The sequence below is a fragment of the Aythya fuligula genome, chromosome 20, assembly GCF_009819795.1.
Source record: "Aythya fuligula isolate bAytFul2 chromosome 20, bAytFul2.pri, whole genome shotgun sequence".
NCBI classification, from domain to species: domain Eukaryota; kingdom Metazoa; phylum Chordata; class Aves; order Anseriformes; family Anatidae; genus Aythya; species Aythya fuligula.
In genome coordinates, this window is record NC_045578.1 from 8121061 (window position 1) to 8137625 (window position 16565).

Here is a 16565-nt window from a genome sequence, read left to right on the forward strand (position 1 = left end):
GTGCTTTGTGCATCCGTCAGTCAGGAGGCGCCTCCGTCCCCAAAGTCCCTGGAGTCCCAGGTGCAAGTCAGTGTTTGCTGGTCATGAGCTTTATTACGATGCCGAGCGCAAGCACGGTGATGGCCGCGGCCACTGCCAGCCCGCGCCGGACGATCAGCTCCTTGGTGGACATGGTGCTGCCCGGTGGCTCTCCCTGGGGCTCCGGCTGGAAGGTGGCTCCCTCCAGCCTGGTGATGGCCGTGAGCACCACGCCGTTCTGCGCTTCCACCCCCGCTGCAACAAGAAGGGGATGGGGTCAGCGAGGGCTTCTGGGCTTTGAGGGTTTTGCCTGAGGTCTGACAGCATTGTACGAGCACCGCAGGCATGCGGACAGCCCCAGCCCTCAGCCGTACCTACGCAGCCCCGCACTGCAGCGGCTGGGAGGTGAGCGTGGGGCGGTGGGGTTGGTCCTGTACCAGAGGGCAGCGCCTTGCTGGGAGGCTCGGGGCCTGGTTGTGGCTCCTCTGGTGGCCGCGGGGTCACTCCTGCACGGTGCTGAGCCTGGGGGGACAGCCGAGCACAGGGAAATGGCCGTGGTCCCAGATGCAGAACCCTGGGTTTTGCTATCCCAGCCCGCTGCGAGCACAGCGAGGCTGGCAGGGACCATCCGGTGGGGTGGGCATGCTGCTGTGGTGTGCGGTTACCTCCTCGGCAGCCTTCCTCCAGTCCATGCGGGAGATGTAGACGATGAAGCAGGTGCAGAGCATGGAGACACAGACCAGCATGCTGAGCCACAGCCCTGCCGAGGGTACGCCGGTGTCAGCCGGGCACCACCGCCGGGCAAACCCAACGGGGATATCACTGAGGTCAGCAGGGGCATTGGGATGGGGCTGCCCAGCAGAAATGCTTTTCCCCAGTGTGATTTAGGGCTCCCAGCAGTTACAGGGACCATCCCAGTCCGCCCCAGTGTGCCCTGCAGAGCCAGGCAGGGGTCATAGCAAGCTGTCAGCAGTGCAGGGGGAGCCACATCCATCCAAGAGGAGAGGATTTTGGGGGTGCAGAGCTTCCCACCCCAGGGGTTTGTACCTATGACACCGATCCTGGCCACGAAGAGCAGCACGACTGCCAGGGGCAGGCCCATGCCGTAGTAGCTCACGGCATTGAGGATGGCGCCGAATTTCTGCTTGCCTATGCCTCTGAGCACCCCACTGCAGGCACCCTGTGAAAAGAAGGAGTGGGGCTGGGGCCATGTGGTGCATCTGGGGCTGAATTCAGGCCTGTGCTGCCCCAGCGTGCTGGACAGACCCTGAGGACAAGGCTTCCCCTGCCTCTGATGGTTATTTCTGTGTCCCTGCCCCATCCTGAGGGCTAGCATCTTTACATGAGCTTGGGGTTTTCTGATGGGTACTCCTGGGTAGTTGATTCTCAACTCCGAGGTCCCCTAGTGACAGTAGCAGTGTCCCTGGGGACTTACACACATGGCTTCGAACAAATGGAAGACGACGTAGACAGGCAGGACCCAGGCCACCAAGTCAACGATCTCCCTGGGGACAGAGAAGAGCCAGCGGTCGCTTTTAGGAACAAACATCCGTGCGCCAGGGCCAGGAGCTGGGGACACTCACTTGTCGCTGGTAAAGATATATCCCAGCACGTCCTTTGTGGCAGCTAAAATAGCCCCCATGGCTACGCAAAAGAACCCTGGAAAACAGAACCAAGAGCTGGGAGCATCCTGACAGCAACGGGGAGCACGGAGCAGGTGGAGGGAAAGATCAGGGGATGACACCACCACCTGCTGCCGCGGCGCAGCCCTGACCTGTGCAGAGCAGGCTGGTGGAGGAGGCCCTCTTGGACGTCTCGACGTCGCCGGCACCCAGTGCGTTCCCCACCTGCACGCTGGCAGCCGTGCCGAGCCCCAGGGGGATCTGCAACCACAGGGTTTTGGCCAGGTAATGGGGCCAACACAGCGACAGCAGCAGCAGCAAGGGGGGACGGAGAGCAGGGTTTAATTTAGGATGTCTCTGTGGGAGGGGGAGGCAGGAGCAAGGAGAGAGTATGGAGGGGGGAGATGTGGAGAGCGGAGTCAGCTGGAGCTGATTTTGGCTCTGAGTCCATGCTGGGACTGCCCTTAGGGAACCTGGTCTGGACTAAAACCCCCAGCCCTTACCATGTAGGCGACGACGGACACCTCGTAGATGATGGACTGCGCCGAGAGCTCCACCACGCTCAGCAGCCCTGGGGGCAGGAGGGCTCAGCGCCGGGTTCAGGCACCCCCAAAAGTGCTGCCTCAGCCCCTGCGCTGCCTGTGGTGCCCCATCGCACCCTGGCAGCCCCCCTCCCCGCTGACCTATCAAGAAACTCCCGATTTCGTAGGTCCACCACTCGATGCACATCATGAGCATGCTGGGGATGGCCAAGGAGGTGAAGCTGTCCCACTCCAGCAGGCACTCGCTGGACCAGCCTGCGGAGCAGAGACACCCGATGGAGACCAGAGTGGCAAAGAGTGCCAAGGGTGCCCGAGGCAGCCGGACACACCACTTGCACCAGCACCCGTTTGCAGATCCCCAGCACAACACCCATGGGCTTCATGGCACCTCCAGCCACAGAGCAGGCACTCAGGAGCTCTGCTGATGGAGCGGAGCAGTGCAACGCTCAGCTCAGCCCTCCTGGAGCAGAGCATCTGAGGACAACTTCGTGCCTAGGTCTGTGCTCATCCGGCTTTGGGGCTGAACCCTCAACACCTCGGCAGGAGGTTTCCTTCCTCCAGAATTAATGATTACTGCGCCGTGCCCTGCCAGCGCTCACATGACGAGCTGCCACCGAAGCGGCTCTGCGTTCCTGGGCTGGGGTTAATGTTTCCCCTCCAGGACTACCAGCAGTCACTCAAAAGAAGTGCTGGAAGATTTAGGAACCGTGCGCACATAAAGCAGGAAGCGGTCAGCGCTGCCTTACCTCCCCACGTCTTCACGTGGAGCTTCTTGCCTACAATATACAGGAACAAGAAAATGGTTTGAGAATACTGAGCAACAGTGTTGGCCCAGGCAGAGCCCCTGGAAAGGAAACGAGAGCGGTCGTTGGCATCACACTCACACCTCCCCGGGAGCAGGGTGCTGGAACCTAGCGTCCCACCACGCCCCATGAGCAGCAGCTGCAGCTGGCGGTGCTGATTTCCCCACAAAATCACTTTTTTTGTGTCCTTTTTACCCCTAGGGGCACTACTCACGTGATTCCCAGGTGGAACACGTAGAGGAAGACGCAGTTGGCGATCACGTTGACGATGTTGCCGACGATCCCGCTCAGCACCAGGGGCCACATGATCATCTGCAAGCAGGAGGGGACAGGGCTGCAGCAGCTGCAGGGACACCCTCGCCAGCCCCAGTCCCTCAGCTTTCACAGCCAGAGGGGGGAAACTTCTGATGTTGTCTCCAGCTCGGAAAATGAGAGCTTTGAAGGTAAAATCTCAACGTGGGGACGTGGGAAGGGATGTCCATCAGGCAGAGGAATGCAGTTTTCTGTGTGATGGGGTGATCTCCAGGGCAGAGCTGCTCCGTGGGGCCTTGGACAAATGCTGCCTTGCCATGGGGAGTGGCGTGGATGAAAATCCACGTGTGGTTGAGGGGATCCCTGAGCCGGGAGGATCCTCCATGGGCTCGGGGCTGTGGGACCCACCTGGTTCTGCAGGTACCTTGTCTCCAGGTTGTACAGAAAAACCGCCTGGAAAGCAAAGGGGGGCATGAGCCAGGGCTGCTTCTGAGCATGGGATGGGGTACAGTGGTGGAAAATGTGTGGCCAGCACCCAGGACTTACCGGGAGAGCAGGGACAAACGCCATCACGTAGAGCTGGGTTAACCTGGGGGTGCACGAGAGCCACGGTCAGCAAGGGACCACGGCCACCATCTCCCCGTCATGCTGGGGAGGGACAAAGCAGGGTCCCCTGGAGGCCACCTGACCTGGAGACCTCGGGGTCCTGGTGGAGGAGAAGCAGGAGCTGCTCGATGTTGATGAGGATGGCGCAGCAGGGGAAGCAGCAGAGCAGGAGGATGAGGGTGGCACGCTGCAGGATCACCCCCACGCGCAGCAGGTTCTTGCTGCCATAGGTCTGCAGGAGAGAGGAAGGCAGTGAGTGCTGGGAAGGACTGGGAATTTCCTTGGGAGCTCAGCACTCCCTCTTATGGGGTGGCTGCTGGGGCTCTGCAGTGCCTGGTGATGCCAGAAACCCCGTGTCTTTAGGGCAAGCGGCAGCATTACCCACCTGTGATATCAAGGTGTCACATGCTGAAGACAAACCATATCCTACAGAGATGGCAGTAACATTTATAACCTGGAAAAGGGAATAAAAAATGAGAATGGGGAGTATTTAAGGCTTTCCAGTAGGGAAAGAGGGAGAGCAGTTAAAAGGAAAGAGAGAAGTGTGAAGTCTCCTCTGTCCCTACAGGTCACAGGCAGCCCCAGCTCTGTCCCCATATCCCACCCCAGCATCAGTGGGGTCAGGGCTGGTACCCAGCTCCTGGGCAGCCCCACAACGCTCTTACCGCGATGGCCAGCGTGACGGAGGCCAGCTCGACCTTGCCCAGGTGGCCGCAGAATATGGAGCTGACGAGGTGTATCAGGAAAATCATCAGCTGGATCAGGATCTGAGCGCGGAGAGAAGAGGCGGAGGTGAGCAGGGGTGGCTCTGCGGGGGACACCTCAGGGCTAGGGGACAGGAGGGCAGTGTATTTAGCAGCCCTCGGGGTCCATCTCATCCAGGAGCTGTTGGAAGGCTCCGCTGGCTGAGTTCCCTGCTCCTTGTTGTGTCGGGCTGTGGTCAGTGCAGCCCTGGTGCTCGCCTCCCAGGGTCCTTACCAGCGGCCCCGCCAGTACCAGCAGCTTCTTTGCGTCCTCCCAGAAGTTGTCCGGGATCAGGTGCTGAAGCCAGCGGCGTTTCTTCCCGCAGCCCCCGGCCGGGAGCGCGTGCTGCCCGGTGGCTATGGGCTCGCTGAAGGCATTCTCCTCCGGGAGGCTCGCCCGCTTCATGCTGCCGCTCTGCCGGGGAGTGAAACGACCCCTTCCTCCGTGCTCTGTTAACACCGCCGGGTGCCACGGCTCCTCCAGGGTGAGCAATGTGTAACCCGGGGCGTGAACTTCAGCCAGGCGAGCTGGCTGCGTGTGCCCTGCGGCTGGCAGCGATGGGGAGCAGGGGCAGGGGCAGGGCACGGGGCTGTGAGCAGCACGGAGCCTGCGTCCCACCGCAGGCAGTGCGGAGGAGCCCAGGCGTGCAGTGCAAGGTGCTCGCTGCCTGCCCCAAGCTGGTGTGGGGACTCAGACTTCCCAAATCGCCCCCGTGAGCACTCATACCCTGCTCCTGCTCTGCTGTGGCTCCGCTGGCTGGTGAGCAAGACGGTCGTCCTCCTCTTCCAGCGGAGATGGAGGGTTCATGGGTCCGTCCGCTGTCAGGTCCTGACTCCGAGTGCTTCACCAGCAGTTGCTGGGCCCCTCTCATCCCAGCGGAGGTGGCCAAGACAAGCCGGCCCCATTGGCTCCAGCTGTCGGCCTCGCACAGCACGGCAGCGTCAGATTTCACCGTCACCACTCCGCCAGGCCAAATATAGCATCCTGCCTTGGCCCGGCGCAGGGAACTGGGGGGACTCAGAAGCTGTCACCGTGTGTGCAGACCCTCTCTGGGACAGAGAGGCTGGGGGCTCCATGCCCATGTGGCAGAGCAAGGGGCTGTCCCGCTCTCCTGGGCTGTGCTGCCAGAACTACGAGCAGGGCCCAGCCTGCTGCAACCTGCAACACCTGGGCACAGCAGGATCGTGGTTACCACCTGCTCTGACCTCCTGCCTGACCCCTTCTCTCCATCCACAGGCACCCAGTGCAGCCCGACGGGTGATGCCATCCTCCACTGGATGCGGTACTCATCTCTGAGCACCGGCTGTGCTGCAAAACCCACAGCATCGCTGCTCCACGCAGCTCCAGGTAAGAGCAGGAACATGGGACAGGGCTTGGTGTAAGTGTCAGGGGGCTGGCAGTGCGTGAGGACCCTGTGGCCAGAGTCAGCTTCACCACCCAGGACCAGGAGTTTGAGGGTGCTTTTAAGGCTGTTCTCATGAAAAGTGGTCATTCAGTACCACCTCGACCTGTGTCTCTGTGCTGATAGCTTGGATGTGCTAGTGACCCACCCAGGTCATGTTCATACCACATTAACAGCAAGATGTTTATTCAGAAAACTTTATTATATTAAAAGCCCACATTACAAAAGTGCAAGGAGCTGATTTAGGCCCTGTGCCTGTCACATACCCGGTAGAGCAAAGTCAGAGACCTGGCAGAGAGGTCAGCCCTTTTCCACCACAGTTGGCCTTGCACAGCACTGCTGCGGCAACAGAGAGTGGGCTCTGATGCACCGAGATCCGGGCACAGGTTGGTGGGTGAGGGATGGTGCTGTGCAGGCAGCACAAGCCTCTGCCATTAGCAAATGCCGAGGACAAATGCTCCCAGCAAGGAGGAAGCATCACAAGGTCCCTGTCTCTATCCCTGGCCAGCCTCATCCAAGTGACGCCCCCCAGGCAGTGCTGGAGAAGCTCTGAAGCACCTCCAGCCCAGGTACTGCACACTCCCCTCCTTTAAGAGCTACGGATGTAGCATAAGACAGTTTCAGTTAACCAGCCATGGAGCAAAGTGTCTCTAACCAGGTGCTGAGGGGGGAATCCCTTCCCACACCGTCCCCCTAGGACATTCCCACCTGCCCTCCTGCACACGCAGCCAGTTTCTCCGTGGCACACTGGTGCTGCCTCTAGCTGTTAGTGGTCAGGAGCCGCACCAGCACGCCCGCCAGCAGCACAGCGAGGGCAGCAGCAGCAGCCAGCACCCGGCGGATGATCAGGGCCCTCCACGCCACAGGAGGAGGAGTAGGGATGGCCGCAGGTTCCTCTTGTGTGATGAGCTCGTGGTCGGGGTGCCTCTCGCCTCCCACCACGCTGTCAGGCAGTACCACGGTGTCTACAGTGTCTGTGTCCACGGAGATGTAATCTGGGCAAGAGAGGTAAGTGTGGGAGGGAAGCCAAGCTGCAAAATCAGCTCCCAATGTGAAGCTGCAAGCACCAGTGACAGTCCTGAGAGTCCTCCCTCAAGGCTCACGAACACTGGGACGTGCAGCAGCACAGGGACAGGTGTGCTCTGGCTCTTCCCTGGAGCAGACAGGGTGGTGACAAAGGTAATGGGGACCAGTGCCAGATACTGTGCCCTCTCCAGCCATAGGGGCTGACAGGAGAGACACCACTGGCATGACCCTGAATGAGAGGAAGGGATGGGTGGAGAATTGGGGCTCCCTCCCTGTTGTCAGGCCTGGTTACATACCCACAGCAGATGTTTTGTTAGCAGCTGTGCCATTGGAGTTCACATCTTCTAGCTGTTTCTTCAGTCCAGCTCGGATCTGAGCCTAAAAACACGTTGAAGAGTTGTTGTTCTCAGAGCAGAGATGTGCTGCCCAGCCAAGCAAACCAGAGCCTCCTTCCTCCACCCTCCCAAAGAAACCATGCTCAGCACCGAACTACTCCTGTGCTACAGCACTGCCAGATCCTGTGTCACTTTGCTCCCCCCCAGACAGCTGTACCATACTGGGGCAGGAGCCGGCCTAACACCTTTGAAGAGTTGCTGCAGGAAAGCACCAGTCTCACCTCTTCTGCAGCTTTCTTCCAATCCATGCGCATGACGAACGCTGAGAAGGAGAGGGATTGCAAGGAGATGCAAACGATCATCCCCACCCATAGCCCTGCAAGAAGGGAGAGGTATTTTAGCAAGGGCTTGAGGAAACCCAGCTTTTGCCGATCACTGCTAAAATGCACTAGGATTTCAGTGGGGTGAGATCATCATCCTAGCTCTGATTTTCCCCCATTTGCTAGAGACAGCACAGAGCCTGCCTCAGCAAAACACGTCAGTGTGTACTTCAGCCCCACCGACCCGAGGGAGGCTCTCCAGTCCCAGGGCTGAACCTTTGCCCAGGGTGCAGGGTTTGGCCCAGCAGCTCCTACCCGGCCAGGCTCCCGCTGCCAGACGCAGGATGCACCTACCTAACACCCCCATCTTGGCCGCAAACATCAGCGAGATGCCGATGGGCATGCCGATGGCGTAATAGCCGACAGCATTGGCGATGGCACCCAGCTTCTGCTTCCCTGTGCCTCTCAGCACACCGCCGCAGGTCGCCTAAGGAAAGCAGGCAGAAGGTGAACACGTGTCATAGCTGGTACCACCACAGGGCAGCTGGGGTTTTAGCACAGCCCTGCAAAAACGGGAGCCCCAGGAACCGTCCCACAGAGCCCAGAGGGACCAAAACCAGGTCACAGACAGCATGGTGCAAGTTTCCTCTCCTCCCGGCTGCTGAGCCAGGCACAGAGCACGGAGCCATCTGCAGGCACCGAGGGGCAAGCAGCAGACTTCACCGTGCTGTCCACACTGCCTACATCTCCCTCCCAGGGACATGACAGAAGAAAGCAGACTGGCATTGCTGTCTAATGAGTTGTATGAGGACTGCCACTGTGCTGTGAGAGCTGGATCTTCAGAGATGTCACAAGTTTGCTTGTTTTGCTCTGAAAAACTAGTAAAAAGCTGAAGGCTTGATGGGAGGAAAAGAGGAAAAACTGGGCAGTTCTGCAGCAATGCCAGTGGGCATCTGCAAGCACAAGGGACACCGAGATGCTACAGCTAATTCAAGTAGCTGCTGTGACAGTTTTTCAGTTTGCTTCTCTGTATCACTTTAACAGATCAAGAGAGAGCTGAAATCAGCTTTGCAGTCTCCGCTGCACCCCAATCTACAAAGAGAGATCACTCTATGTGCTGGAATACTCACTGCTGCTGCATCAAACAAGTGGAACGGAGCAAAGATGATCATCACTTTGGACACCAAGGTAACAATCTCCCTGTGGAGAAGATGTATGTACTGATCAAGGAAAGCAGCATGGTCTGATCTCAAGACATTCTGGTTCTGACGCATCTCCTGGCCAGCTGTGATGCCTGCTCCCAGCCCACAAGACGTGGGGAGCGCACACAGCTTGGGTATGGTATTGTCCCACCCTCAGCAGCATCCACGCTGCCCACTGACACCTGGTGGTGAGGAGAAACCTTTGGGGAACACATTTGCCAGATGGACGTTTATGAACTCTATCCCTCAGGTCCCTCTGAGCTGCTTCTGGGGCACATCGCATTCTCTGGAAAGTTATCAATACTCAAAAGAAAGCTGTTAACTCACTTGTCATTGGTAAAGATGTAGCCCACCACGTCCTTTAGGGTTCCCAGTAATGTTGCAACCACCACAGCAAGAACTTCTGCAAGGAAAAGAAATAATCAAACAGCTTGCCTCAAAGGCAGCATGTCCTGCTCCTGGTCAGGCCCAGACCTCGGGGGCTTCATGTGATAGGAACCAGGCTTGGCTGACCTCCAGCTGTCACTGCAGTAGAGGACAAGTCTGTTTTCCCCATTTTCTGCCCAGATGCTCCATCCACCTTCTGGAGGTGGAAAACAGAATGCTAAATTGCATTTTTTCCACTACTGGAGCCTTTGCGCCAGGTTCCTAACAGAGCAGAAGAGCCAGGGTCTCACCCTGCCCAAACAAGTGGGTTGGGGTTGCTGGTGGGGTGTCCCCAGCCCTGTGAGAGGTGAACTGAACCCGGTGCTGATACCTGTCTTTTATTCCCCTCCGCAGGGGCTTAGGCTGACCTGTGCACAGCAGGGCAGTGATGCAGGAGGTCTTGGCTTGCATTACATCCCCTGATCCCAAGGCATTGCCCACTCTGACACTCGCAGCCACGCTGAAGCCCAGAGGCACCTGAGTATCAGGAGACAAAGAGGGGGTGAGTGGCAATTAAAGCCTGCACCAAATTTTCTTCTTCCCAGTAGGGAATCTGGGACAAAGTGCTAACACCCACCCCACACTGCTCCCTGCCCAATGTGCAGAGTTTTTTGGGAAGCATCAGAGCAGACTGGAATTGCAACAGACCCCCTACCCAGCCACTTTGGTGAAGCAGTCACACACACACACACACACACAATCACAGTGATGCCAATATGAGCAGACTTTGGATATTCTCTGAGCAGAGACTGGCAAATGCAGTAAAGGGATTTTTCATCTCCAGCACAGCCCTGGTTGGCAGCTACACGGTAGGCTTGAGAGTTATCACCTGCCTGGTACTGACTCCTGCTTCCTGCCATGCTTCCCTCCCCAGCCTTGGTCTGCAGCACCATTGTCTGGGGGATCCTCCCAGGCTGATCCCAGTTGAACGCACCCAGCCCTTACCATGTAAGCTGCAGAGGAGAGCTCGTAGATAACCGACTGCGCGCCCAGCTCCACCACACTGAGCAGTCCTGGAAAAGATTGAGCACGTCCTTCATTAGGTCAGAGTTACAACTCCTCCTTTGCTGACAAGGAGGCAGTGACTACATGGTTCCCATCTCACAGATGCAGCATCCTACAGAATCAGCCCTGGAGACAAGGACGCTGCTGGCAGGAGATGCTGAGGGACACACTCAAGAGGTGGCCACCAGAGCAGGCATGGCTGCACCAAACGACAAGGATTGGGACTCACCTGCCAAGAAACTCCCGATCTCAAAGGTCCACCACTCAATGCACATCATGAGCATGCTGGGCACCGCCAGCTGGATGAAGGAGCCCCAGTCCAGGAGGCAGTCCCTGGTCCAACCTGCAAGGTAGGAGTGAAGCAGCGTGAGTGCATTCCCCAAAGGGAGCCACACACTTTTCTGGACACTGCAGGACAGCATCCCAGCCATGGCTCCCAGCACATCAGCTCAGTCTTGCTGTACTGCCGTGTATCCCTGAGGTAGGGTGATCAAGAATTAAGCTGGGTCTCCAGAAAGGCCGTGGGATCATGTCTACAGCCTCGCCCCACAGTGAGGGGATGGTAATTCCTTTGTTGGACCTACATCTCAGGTGCTGGTGACTGTGCCAAATCCCCAGGGCCAGACACTGGTATTTTGAAGAGCCAACCCACAAACAGTACCTCCCCAGGTCTCCACATGGATCTTCTTCCACCGCACATAAAGGAAGAGGAGAATGGCCTGGGTGTACTGAGAAACAGTGTTGGCCCAGGCTGAGCCCCTGGGGAGAGAAACAGGCAGATTACAAACACCACCCTCACCCACTCCTCAGCTCCAGCAGGGGACCTGGTGCCACCCACGTAAATCTCAAGCAAATCACCCCCAGCCTTATCTTTCCAAGCTGGTTAGCTGGGGGCAGAGTGCTACAGAACTGGGCACTCAAAACAAACCCCTACAGCCCTGAGCAAACCCCTGCACCCCGGGAGGGGCTGTCACCACCTCTGCTCACACTTACACTATGCCCAGCTTCAGTGCATATAGGAAGAAGGCGTTCATGGCCACATTGAGGATGTTGGCTGCAATTCCTGTCACCACCTGAGGTAAAATGATCGCCTGGAAGCCAAGGAGAGACTTTGGAGTTTGCTTCCCCAGCACAATCCAAGCCCCCAAACCTGCAGCCACCACCCAGTGAACACTAGGGAGACCTTCAGCAGGGTCCAAGGAGAAAGCCAAGAAGGTGGCTTTCATTTCAGGTAAGGCCGGACTGTGTCAGACACACAGAAGGCAGCATGCAGGGCTCAAGAGCTGGTGCAGAGCTGGGAGGTAGCAGTGGGGGAATGGAGCAACCCAAGGGTGGTTCCCCATGAGCTCTCCCTGTCCTGCAGGGCCAGCTGGAGGCTGTGGATCACACATTCCTCAGCCCAGCTCTCACCACGACGGGAAGAATTTAGATCCCTAATCTTACCCATATTGCTAGGAATACCTTTAACCCGTGGCCCAGAGCCCAGTTAGTTACACAATACCTGACTTAGTAAATATCTTGTCTGCAGCTGGTACAGAAACGCCGCCTGTAAAAGTCAGGATTCATTTCATCAGCAGTGCCGTACCATGGTTCAGCAGCCAGCTACAGTTTAACACCTGCAGCTAGGTCCTTCCCAGGACTCTTGCACGGCCCTGTCAGGGTGCCACAGCCCAGCACGATGCCTGACACCCTGCATCTCTGCTCTGTGTTAAGTTTGGTGTCTGAGACTGGATGCAGCCCAAGCCAAGAGTAACAACAGGCACCTCCCATTCCTGCTAGGCGGAGATCAGTCTCCCAGTGGGAGATCTCCCTTGCTTCCTTATCAGCATGGGACAGCAGAGCCTGAAAACCTTGGCAGAAAGCATTAGCCTACAGGCACTTATTCTCCAGGAGTACTGCTCCAACTTAGAGGAGCCTCTCCAGAGGGAGCAAGCAGCAAAGAGCCCAGTGGCTGCATGTGCTAACAGCGAGCTGCAGCCTTTATCACAGAGCTGAGTGAGCCATGCAGCCCCTGGTTCCAATGTCCAGAGCTTGTTACTTGTTGGGCAGAGACGTGGCCTGTAGTAAAAGCCTCTGCACACTAAGATGAACGGCTGCGTGTTTGTTGGTCCAGCAGCCACTGGCCAGTGTACATCCATTAATGCCTAAGATCAAGGTGCACATTGTAAAACCTGAAATCATGCTGCCCTGTGACCCGCAGTGCAAGGACCCTTCCTCCTTTCCCCATGTTACCAAGGGAGACAGAGCTTCTAACAGCTTTAGCAGCAACTTACAGGAAGAGCTGGAATAAAGATCATCACGTAGACCTGAGTTAACCTGGAAAGAGAGATGTTTACTCAGTTAAGGATACAGGAAAGCAAGAGCCAAACCAAGCAGCATTGCATTTGATCTCCATGGCATCTCGACTTCAAGACTACCCAGCCACAGCCAAATACCCAGCCCAGGAGGTCTGGAAGAGAGGAGATACACCAGCCACTGCCACTGGTAGCAAGCTGAGAGGTGATGGGCACTCCTTGCAGTCCTCCAGATGCAGAGGACACAGAGGCCTCAAATCCCAGGGAAGCTTCAGGGACTCTTTAACCTGTTAATGGGGGTTTCTGTTGGCTCTGCTAGCAAGCAAGGTCCCAGATGACACCCTGTTCTGACCCAGGGGCTTCAGGGCTTGGAGGGCTGAGACCTGACACGCTGCTGAGGGGGAATCAGATTCAATCTCACCCCTGACCTGGAGACCTCGGGGTCCTGCTGGATGAGCAGGAGGAGCCGCTCGGTGTTGATGAAGAGTGCCCAGCAAGGGAAGCAGAACAGCAGCAGGATGAGGATCCCTCGCTGCAGGATGGTGCCCACCTGCTTCAGGTTCTTGCCACCGTATGTCTGCGTGAGGACAAAGCAGCAAGGTGAGAGAGATGGGGAACCGAAGGATCTGGGCAAGTGCTCAAGACTGGGACAACAATGGACTGATTAAATACCTTTCCCCCCTGCTCCCAGGAGTGGTTAGCACCAAGCTGGTTGGGTTTAGCTGTTTCTCAGATGGATTGCACCCCCCTTTGCTACCCAAGCAAAGCTCCTCAGGGAGCCCATCTCAGATCCATCCCTTGCCTGTACCCTTGCCTCCCACCCTTTGTGCCCAGACCACGCTGTGTAGGAGGTGAGACATCGCCAACCCAACCCCACCAGGTACAAAGGGGGAGCTGCACCTTACCTGGGACATCAGTGTGTCACATGCTGAGGCCAAACCAGAACCGATGGAGATGCCTGTCACATTGATGACCTGGAGGAGACACAAGTGACTTGGGTTGCAAGGGAAGACCTGGCCCTAAGCACTGTGTCCCTCCCAGCTGGGTGGAGAGACAGTTCAGCTATGGGTTTTTGGGAAGTTTCCAGTCTTTCTCTGTTTCTCAAAATAACACATTCATGTTACCTAAATAGTCTCTTCCCTGTTCTGATGTGAAAAGGAATCTCTACCGAGGGATGAGTATCTAAAGGACTACAAACAGTGCTGCTCCTCAGCACACACACGCCTAGGTCTGGCAGCTCCAGCTCCCTGACCAGCTGCTGGCCTTGCACCAGCACAGTCATTACTGCTCAGCTCTCATCCCCTGCCTCTGTTCAGGGCAAAGGAAGGAACAATTTGGTGGATGCAATATTTGCATTGCATCAGGCTGTGCTGATACACAGGGTCATCAGATAAACATTCCTACAAGGCTTCTTTTTTGATGTCTCTATTTACATGCTTTAAATCAGAGGAGAAGCAGAGTAATACATACAGACACAGCCAGTGTCACGGCGTCCAGCTTGGCTTTTCCCAGATGGCCGCAGAATATGGAGCTGACCACGTTGATCAGGAACCCCAGCAGCTGGGCTACAAACTGGGGGGGGAAGAGGAATGGTGAGGTGAGCACCCATCCAGACCTGATGAGCACCGTCCCTCCCCTGCAGCTGGACCATGACTGGTCAGGTTTGGACCAGCAGCTGTAAGCCTCCCACAGGCTCTCAGTGGCTTTGTCTTTCAACACCGGCTGCTGCCTCTGATGGTATTTTGGTGTTGCAGAGTCAATCTGCCAGATGTCTTTGTTTAGCTGGGGCTTAATGGCTCCCCTAGAAAGCCTCTTTTCCATCATGAAAACCGAGTAGAGAGAGAAAATAAAAAATCCCAATGCTTCTATGCATCTGGGAAAAGCTCAGCTCCACAAACCACACTGTCCTCTCCTCCTGCAGAGATGCTAAGTCCAGCCTGCTCGTTCCTTGCCAGGGGCTACAGCAAGGCTTGGCGATGCTGTCGCAGAGACTGTGCTCACCACCTCATTTTCCCTTGGCATGAGGACAGCCCTGCTCCAGCATGTGAGGCACAGAGCTGCAGCACAGCGTGGACTGGATGCAAAGAGCTAGAGCCCCACTGACTTGTGGACATGGCTGGGGACCATGGGGCTGCTCTCGCTTCTTTCCCAAGCCCAGGCCGCTGGAGAATCAGCTCCTGCGGGGTCTGAGGACAAACCCAACAAAACCTTCTCCTGCCCCGACCTCCCGCTGCTGCCTACGGATGCTCTCAGGCCCCGACATGTCTCAGCAGTGAGTAATCCCCGCAGGAGAGGTCTGCACAACCACGATTGCTCCAGCACGGGGTTTGACACGAAACGAGCGTGAACTACCACGTCCTACACCTGGAAGGCAGCTGTAGGTTTGGTTTTGAGGTTATCGACGCCCACAGAGCAGCACTGTGCCAAAGGTAGAAGCACTTGGGGGCACGGGACTTGGGGCTGACGCGTTCTGCTCCAGGAACAGAAACCAGTCGTTACTTCCTCTGCGGCCCCATCGCACCAGGTCCCTGGGAGATGTCACCGAGGGCATCTCAGCGCTGTCCTGCAGCTGGTCCTTAGCCACCACGCGGAGCAGCAGATTTGAGCCTCAAGGCTTTGTGTCCCAGGGCTTCAGGCCGGGGGCTGTTCCTGCCCTCGGATGAGGACCCTGCTGAGGGAGGGCTGTGCCACCAGCACCCGGCAGGGAGACGCTGGGAAGGGGCTGCCAGAGCCAGCGCTGGCTCTGTGGGACGAGCAAGCAGCCGGGTGCCAGCGAAGGGCTAAACGGTGGCGATTTAACGCTTTAATCCCAGCCTGCTGGGTACAGAGCAGCACACAGCCGCTTCTGCAGAGCTCGGAGCCGAGCCAGGATGAGGGAGGCGAGGTGAAAACGCCGCCTTCGGAGCCTGCCTCGCTCCGCTCCCCTCAGCGCCGCCGTTACCCGCCCGGTTCCTCTCCATCTCCCCCCCCCCCTCCTCCCCGGTCCCCTCAGGCCCCGTCTCTCACCACCGGCCCCGCCAGCCGGGCCAGCTCCCGGCTCTCCCGCCGGACACCCACGGGGAGGAGGCGCCTGGCTCCCCGCAGCCACCCCGCTGCCGTCGCCATGGGCCCAGCCGCCGAGCTCCAGCCCCCCTTCAGCCTCCGGTGCCGCCTTATGGGCACGGCCCGGGCCGCCTCCCCGCCCCCGGGGCCATGGGGTGCCGGCTGGGGGCGGTGCGGGCCGGCCCGGCTCGGCCTGGAAGGGGCCGGGGCTGGGGCTGGGGTTGGGGCCCCTGAGGGGATTCCAACGCGGAGGCGTTTGGGGGAGGCTGAGGAGCCCCCCTCAGGTTGGGGGGTGAGGGTTTGTGAGGCAGCGTCTGTAGGGTGGGGACACGCATGGGCTGCGCCCCCCCTGCTCAGGGGTAGGGCTGGAGCCTGATAAAAATGTCCCGAGGTCACACACACTGTGAGGGATATGGGTCTGCAGAGAGCCCCCCAGCAAGGTTTGCTCAGCCAAGGCAGGGATTGCTCAGCATGTCCTCCAGGGATGGCCCCTCTGCCTCTGTCCCATCCCAGGGACACCTCACCAGCCAGCCTGGGCACCAGGGGAATCACCCCCAAAAAAAGGGATTCCCCGTCCACCAGACAGGCTGAAACACCTCAGCAGTGCTGCAGGGGTGTAAATGTTCAAAGGTGGGACCGTCTCTGGGCTGTGGTGCCTGTGGCTGTGTTTGCCCGGCACCTGGTGAGAAACGGGGCCCTGCTCTGGGTAGGATCGGGGCTGTTGGGTGAGATTTTACCTCCACGCAGGTGCCCATAACCAAGTAGCTGTAACAAAATCCATTTCCAATGTGTGGAATTTTACAGTGGAAAGTGAGGCTTGCTTTTAGGGCTGCTTAAACACTTTCTCAGTGCCCTACGGGTGTGATGCCACCAAGCAGAAATGTAAAACCTCGTTAATGTGTCACTTACCCCCCTTGCTGCTTCGG

At 57.8% G+C, this 16565-nt stretch overlaps 2 protein-coding genes across 2 annotated transcripts; both read right to left on the minus strand.

The window, feature by feature from the left end:
* Positions 1-67: 67 nt before the first annotated feature.
* LOC116497196 (multidrug and toxin extrusion protein 1-like) lies at positions 68-5426 on the minus strand. Its single transcript, XM_032200824.1, has 18 exons — positions 5314-5426; positions 4822-5001; positions 4509-4610; positions 4229-4297; positions 3927-4075; positions 3784-3826; positions 3646-3690; positions 3200-3297; positions 2929-3026; positions 2324-2437; positions 2144-2211; positions 1793-1901; positions 1602-1677; positions 1454-1523; positions 1066-1198; positions 684-778; positions 393-540; positions 68-273 (listed from the first exon to the last, which is right to left on the minus strand). The coding sequence occupies exons 1-18, from the start codon at positions 5392-5394 to the stop codon at positions 68-70; spliced, it is 1884 nt and encodes a 627-aa protein (XP_032056715.1). The 5' UTR covers positions 5395-5426.
* A 778-nt stretch (positions 5427-6204) lies between these two features.
* Positions 6205-15702, minus strand: LOC116497430 (multidrug and toxin extrusion protein 2-like). The gene is made up of 17 exons (XM_032201168.1): positions 15604-15702; positions 14068-14169; positions 13503-13571; positions 13026-13174; positions 12577-12619; positions 11805-11849; positions 11297-11394; positions 10965-11062; positions 10533-10646; positions 10244-10311; positions 9667-9775; positions 9200-9275; positions 8801-8870; positions 8025-8157; positions 7632-7726; positions 7312-7393; positions 6205-6984 (listed from the first exon to the last, which is right to left on the minus strand). Exons 1-17 carry the CDS (start codon positions 15700-15702, stop codon positions 6749-6751), a joined length of 1686 nt encoding a protein of 561 aa, XP_032057059.1. The 3' UTR covers positions 6205-6748.
* Between the last annotated feature and the right edge of the window lie 863 nt (positions 15703-16565).